Genomic DNA, 7,335 nt, shown 5'->3' with positions numbered 1-7,335 from the left:
TTAAATGTGAGTTCCCCTTTACTAGTTTTGCATTGACCTCTAGTCTTTGTCAGGTCTTGATATTCACCTGCTTTTTTTTTTTTTTTTTTTTTGGTTTAAGATTTTATTTATTTATTTGTCAGAGAGAGAGAGCACAAGCAGGCAGAGTGTCGGGCTGGGGCTGGGGTGGAGAGAAAAGCAGGCTCCCCGCTGAGCAAGGAGCCTGATGCGGAACTCCATCCCAGGACCCTGGGATCATGATCTGAGCCAAAGGCAGCGGCTTCAGTGACTGAGCCACCCAAGCATCCCTGATAGTCAACTTCTTCTTCTTTTTTTTTTTTTTTAAGATCTTATTTATTTATTTGACAGACAGAGAGATCACGAGTAGGCAGAGAGAATGGGGGGTGGTGGTGAAGGGAAGCAGGCTCTCTGCTGAACAGAGAGACTGATGTGGGGCTCAATCCCAGGACCCTGAGATCATGACCTGAGCAGAAGGCAAAGGCTTAAGCCACTGAGTCACCCAGGCCCCCCAAGAAATAATTTTTTAGTTTTTTTTTTCTTTTATTTATTTTCAGCACAACCATATTCATTATTTTTGCACCACACCAGGTGCTCCATGCAATCCATGCCCTCTATAATACCCACCACCTGGTACCCCAACCTCCCAACCCCCCGCCATTCAAACCCCTCAGATTGTTTTTCAGAGTCCATAGTCTCTCATGGTTCACCTCCCCTTCCAATTTACCCCAATGCCCTTCTCCTCTCTAACTCCCCATGTCCTTCATACTATTTGTTATGCTCCACAAATAACTGAAATCATATGATAATTGACTCTCTCTGCTTGACTTATTTCACTCAGCATAATCTCTTCCAGTCCTGTTCATGTTGCTACAAAAGGTGGGTATTCATCCTTTCTGATGTAGGCATAATACTCCACAGTGTATATGGACCACATCTTCCTTATCCATTCGTCCATTGAAGGGCATCTTGGTTCTTTTCAGTTTGGTGACTGTGACCATTGCCGCTGAGTTTATCTTTCTGTATGGTGTAAGAGAATGGCCGAATTTCATTCTTCTACATATAGCTGTCCAGTTTTCCCAACACCATTTATTGAAGAGACTTTTCCCCACTGTATATTTTTTCCTGTTTTGTCGAAGATTATTTGACCATAGAGTTGAGTCCATATCTGGGCTCTCTATTCAGTTCCACTGGGCTATGTGTCTGTTTTTATGCCAGTACCATGCTGTCTTGGTGATCACAGCTTTGTAGTAAAGCTTGAAATCAGGTAGTGTGATGCCCCCAGTTTTATTTTTGTTTTTCAACATTTCCTTAGTGATTCGGGGTCTCTTCTGGTTCCATACAAATTTGAGGATTATTTGCTCTAGCTCTTTGAAGAATACTGGTAGAATTTTGATTGGGATAAACTCAAAATGGATAAAAGACCTCAACGTGAGACAGGAATCCATAAGAATCCTAGAGGAGAACATAGGCAGTAATCTCTTTGATATCAGCCACAGCAACTTCTTTCAAGATATGTCTCCAAAGGCAAAGGAAACAAAAGCAAAAATAAACTTTTGGGCCTTCATCAAAATCAAAAGCTTCTGCACAGCAAAGGAAACAGCCAAGAAAACAAAGAGGCAACCCACGGAATGGGAGAAGATATTTGCAAATGACAGTACAGATCAAAGGTTGATATCCAGGATCTATAAAGAACTCCTCAAACTCAACACACACAAAACAAATAATCATATCAAAAAATGGGCAGAAGATATGAACAGACACTTCTCCAATCAAGACGCACAAATGGCTATCAGACACATGAAAAAATGTTCATCATCACTAGCCACCAGGGAGATTTAAATTAAAACCACATTGAGATATCACCTTACACCAGTTAGAATGGCCAAAATTAGCTAGACAGGAAACAACATGTGTTGGAAGGGATGTGGAGAAAAAGGAACCCTCTTACACTGTTGGTGAGAATGCAAGTTGGTGCAGCCTCTTTGGAGAACAGTGTGGATATTCCTCAAGAAATTAAAAATAGAGCTTCCCTATGACCCTGCCATTACACTACTGGGTATTTACTCCAAAGATACAGATGTAGTGAAAAGAAGGGTCATCTGTACCTTAATGTTCATAGCGGCAATGGCCACGGTCGCCAAACTGGAAAGAACCAAGATGCCCTTCAACGGACAAATGGATAAGGAAGATGTGGTCCATATACACTATGGAGTATTATGCCTCCATCAGAAAGGATGAATACCCAACTTTTGTAGCAACATGGATGGGACTGGAAGAGATTATGCTGAGTGAAATCAATCAAGCAGAGAGAGTCAATTATCATATGGTTTCACTTATTTGTGGTGCATAACAAATAGCATGAAGGACATGGAGAGTTAGAGAGGAGAAGAAAGTTGGGAGAAATTGGAAGGGGAGGTGAACCATGAGAGACTATGGACTCTGAAAAAAATCTGAGTGGTTTTAAGTGGCAGGGGGTCGGAGGTTGGGGGAACCAGGTGGTGGGTATTACAGAGGGCATGGATTGCATGGAGCACTGGGTGTGGTGAAAATAAAATAAAATAAAATAAATAAATAAATAAATAAATAATTCAATCATAAAAAAAGAAAAAAGAAAGAAATAACTTTCAGATGATTGATGGAAAGATGCTGGTAAATATATATAGGTGTAAGTATTATCTATTTCATTTATAGAAGTAAATCCCACTTTTATTTTCAGAAGTGTCACTGGTATTTATTTACACCTATGTTGCATTAAGGTCTTTCTCTGAAATAGCAATATTTCAACAGTGAAATTTTAGTTGGATATCTGGTCTATATAATAAAGGTGTATAATGTGAATGGAATTTAGACCTAATATTCCCTGCAATTATTGTTTATTATTAGGGTGATGTACATGTATTTTCATTTTCAATGATATACTAATAGGAGTCCAATAATAGCAAACCCGAAGACGTTAGAAGAAAGACTTATGCTGAATGGAGGATTAAAAAAAACAGACAATGTGTGGCAGACCAAACCTGACGTAGGTTAGTAATTTGTCAAATAGTTTCTTTCAAGACAAATGGCCTATATTTTGGGAACTGTACTGATAGTGGACTTTGAGGTACTTCCATCTTAGGGTCAGAAGGCAGGAACCCATAATTTTACGTATCGTAGAACTTCCCGGAATTGATATCTCCCCCATCAGTAATTCTGGGAACATGTGAATCCTAAAGACCAGATGAAGATGCAGATAGTATGACAACTTTCTCATTACGCTTTGTCTGTGGGGGCCCCCCTGGCTATTGGACCAAGAAGTCAACATACATGTAGCCCTGCCATTAGGAAGGATCATAGATTTCCTTTGGCCAGGTGAATGCAGGCTGGGACCTGTAAATGATGTACATGTACAAATGATCTAGGAAGGCTTGAATTTCAACTTGTGAATGAAATAATGTATTGTGCTCTTTGGAAGTTATCCCCAATACAATGTTTATATTTCCCACTTAGTTTCAACTATGGTGGGGGGGATGTCAATAGGGGATGTGTTTATGCCCATGCTTAAAGGCAAGAAGTATGGAAACAAGACTCAATAGCAAGCATGATACCCATCTTAAGGTAGAACATGGTTTCATAGACCTTCATAGAATGAGACTTATATTCTAAAATAACTTGTTCATTGTTTTCATATAACAAAAGAAGATCCTGAACCTCAGTGAGGGTACTAATTTGTTCCTGGTCACAAATCTCATATGTGGTTATGCAAGTACTCGAGTGCAGAATTTCTAACTCACCATCTCAGAACTTTTCTCTTTTTCAAGTTACCTCATTTATTTATACCTCATTTCTACTTCGTTCTATGGAGAGGAAAATATGTCTTCAATGTTAGGGGGTCCAGATTGCATTATATTCTGTCAGCAAATGTGTTCTTCAATGACTGTACATTTGTTCTGTGCATCTTTGTGCCCTTGAAATCTAACAAAGTTGCTATACCAGAGCAGTTGCCTAGAAAATCTTGGTTCAATAAGTAGTGGTCTTAGTATATTTAAGTTTCATTACTGGAACATCTGATGCTGTGACATATTTGTACACCAAGCAGAACCCTATATACATATCACATGTTTGAATCCTGAAGATAAAGCTTCATGCACACAATGGTGTGAAGAGAGTAAAGATTAGGCTTTGCGGGATAACTTCTCTGAAACCCAGGTAATCCCATTTCTCCACATGTGAGCAATTCTTGCAAGGGCTCTGCCCTTTTGAGGGTTGCACCAGGAGGACACAATATTTTCTTGAACAAGAATAGGAAGAGACGAAAGTGATTGGCTTGTTTGGCAGTAACTGAAAGAGCTTTACATATGAACTCTAGCTATGTTTTTGTCTTTCAGAGCTGACATTTAAATACTGTGGTCTTATTCAACATTTAAAATCCACAGTTACCAAAGCACATACCCTCCCCAATGTCCATAATCCCACCCTCTTCTCCCAAACCCACTCCCCCCAGCAACCCTCAGTTTGTTTTGTGAGATTAAGAGTCACTTATGGTTTGTCTCCCTCCCGATCCCATTTTCTTTCATTTATTCTTCTCGTACCCACTTAAGCCCCCATGTTGCATCACCCCTGGGGATAAAAATATATGTTTATAAAAAATAAAAAATTATACTTAAAAAAATAAAAAAAATAAAATCCACAGTTTTTGGAACTGAGAAAGAGAGAGCACAAGTGTAGTGGAGAGGGACAGAGAAAGAGGGAGAGAGAGAATGAAGCAGACTCCCATCTGAGCACAGAACCAAATGCAGGACTTGATCTCATGACCCTTAGATCATGACCTGAGATAAAATTGAGTTGGATGCTTAACTGACTGAGCCACCAAACACCCCCACAGTTATATAATTTTTGAAAAATTACCTGTACAGAAATAGTAAATACGGCATTAACTGGAATTTAGTTTTCAACTAGAATTCATTCTCCTGAGTTTTCATGTTTTAGACAAAATAGAACTATAAGGATTAGGGGGAAAATTTAAAAATTCACAGAAATGCTACATTTTTCTTGGGGAAGTGTCAATACTTGAAGCATAGGAATAGAGTCAAGAAGCTGTTTCAGATTTAAACTTACTTCTTTCCTTGATCTTATATCTCAACTTATGTGAAGCTATGAGTTTCAACCTAATTTTCCATTAACTGATTTATAAGTCACCCTAATTTAGGAATGCAGAGATCCAATTGTCCTTATTGCGACCCTTTGTTCAGTATTCTGTGGATTCCTTGCTTGATCTCCTGGGTTCTTACTCCATAAACAATGGGGTTGAGGGCTGCAGGGATGACATGATGGAGGACATTGAGCAAGACTGGCACATCCGGGGAGACTTTCTTCTTCGCCACATGAATGAGCACAAAGACCAGAAGGATGGTGCTGAAGAAGAGGATAAGAATGAAGTGGGAACCACATGTGCTCAGGGCCTTGGCCACGGCACCCTCTGCCTTGAGTCTCAGCACAGCTCGAAGGATGAGGCTGTAGGAGAGGAAGATGAGGATGAGGTCAGATCCTAGTAGGGTCCAGCCTCCCGCAAATTGGAGGAGGCGATTGATGGTGACATCATCACAGGAGAGCCGGGAAACAGACATGTTGGCACAGATGCAGTTCTCAATGACATTGCTCCCACAGTATTTGAGCCGGGCAGAGAGGATGGGAATTGACACTGTAAGAAGTGCATTCCTGGCCAAAATGAAAATGGCAGCCTTGACTACAAACTGATCAGTGATGATGGATGGGTACCTCAGTGGGTGACAGATAGCTACATAGCGGTCATAGGCCATGACCATGAATGTGCAGGACTCCATGGCAAGGAAACAATTCATGATGTACATCTGGAGGAAGCAGGCATAGAAGCTTATGGACTTGAGATCAAACCAAAAGATGGCCAGGACCTTGGGAATGACAGTGAGACAGAGCACCATGTCCAGTAGAGAGAGCAGGCTGAGTAGGTAGTACATAGGCTGGTGTAGAGAGACCTCCAGCCGGATGGTGATTAGCAGAATAATATTAGCCCCCATGGCCAAGAGGAAGAGGAGGCTGAGGGGCAGGGATAGCCAGTGCTGCCAGCTGGGGGATCTGACGAAACAATTCAGGAAGAACTCTGAAACCCCATTGGAGCCATTTCTGTGAGGTGTCATCTTGTGGATTTTGTTTATACAGATTCTCTTTGATGATCTAAAAAGATAGGATTAGAATTAGTTTCTACTGTAGTTAAAATGGAAGATAAATTCAGCGTCATTGTAATCACTTTAGTGCTCAAGCAGGCTATCTTGCTTTCACTGGAGATTTTGCATGTTATATAGAGAAAGAAATTAATTTCAGTCTAGCAAATTTTATTTCTTCTCATTTCTCAAATATTTCTAATTCCTTAATGAAGCAATCTTATAAAATAGAATTAGCAATTTCAGTTAGCTGTGAGTCAGCATCCTCACTTTTGGAAAAATAGGCCCTCTGTTTTCAGTAGTGTGAAGGTGGTGAGATTGGTCTTCAGTTAGTCCTCTCTGTATCCCTTTACCCAGTTGCCCAGCTAATGTCCCCAACTTCCACAGCAAGTACTGCAGAGTGTTGTCACTCCTTTCTTCCTATGTACCTTTTTTTTCACCATTTATATACAGGAGACACAAAGATTAAGTATTATCCTTATTCTCAAGAAAGTGACAATCCATTGGGGATAAAAAAGATAAGTATGAAGACAACGGTAAGTATAATGACAGAGTAGTATGCAGAATATTTTGGGAGTGTAGGTGAAGATTAACTTCATTTACGTGGAAGTTAAGTGTTACCAGGACTCCCCTCCTCCTGAATATTTTTTTTTAAAGATTTTGTTATTTGTCAGAGAGACACAGCGAGAGAGGGAACACAAGCAGAGGGAGTGAGAGAGGGAGAAGCAGGCCTCACCCGGAGCAGGGAGTTAGATGCAGGCCTGATCCCAGGAGCCCAGGATCATGACCAGACCCAGGCTGAAGGCTGACACCCAATGACTGAGTCACCCAGGTGCCACTCCCCTCCTGGTGAATATTAAAGGGAAGCCCAAAGAAGGCTGTGAAAAAGAGTTACCTTTTGCAGTGATACAAGCCTGCAAAATGACATCAGCATTACTAGAGTCTTTCAAATCATGCTCTGTAGGGCCCCTAGATTTGTCCCTCTGGTACTGATATTCTACTCAGGTGTCATCCCGTGATTGGAAATTACTCTGCTTCATCAGTGTTTAAACCACTATTTTGCATTTGTTTAACTAGCAGGAAAATAAAAATGCCTGCAGTGTATTGAATGAATTTTCAGTACTTAACAGGCACTGTGGTATAGGTACAATATCTC

At 40.5% G+C, this 7,335-nt stretch overlaps 1 protein-coding gene across 1 annotated transcript; it reads right to left on the bottom strand.

Annotated features, from left to right (window-relative positions):
• Positions 1-5,210: 5,210 nt before the first annotated feature.
• LOC131837140 (olfactory receptor 56A3) lies at positions 5,211-6,155 on the bottom strand. The gene has a single exon (XM_059183412.1). It carries the CDS (start codon positions 6,153-6,155, stop codon positions 5,211-5,213), a length of 945 nt encoding a protein of 314 aa, XP_059039395.1.
• Positions 6,156-7,335: the final 1,180 nt, after the last annotated feature.

The sequence above is a fragment of the Mustela lutreola genome, chromosome 1 (assembly GCF_030435805.1).
Source record: "Mustela lutreola isolate mMusLut2 chromosome 1, mMusLut2.pri, whole genome shotgun sequence".
NCBI lineage: Eukaryota > Metazoa > Chordata > Mammalia > Carnivora > Mustelidae > Mustela > Mustela lutreola.
This window is presented reverse-complemented; position numbering and strand designations above follow the sequence as displayed.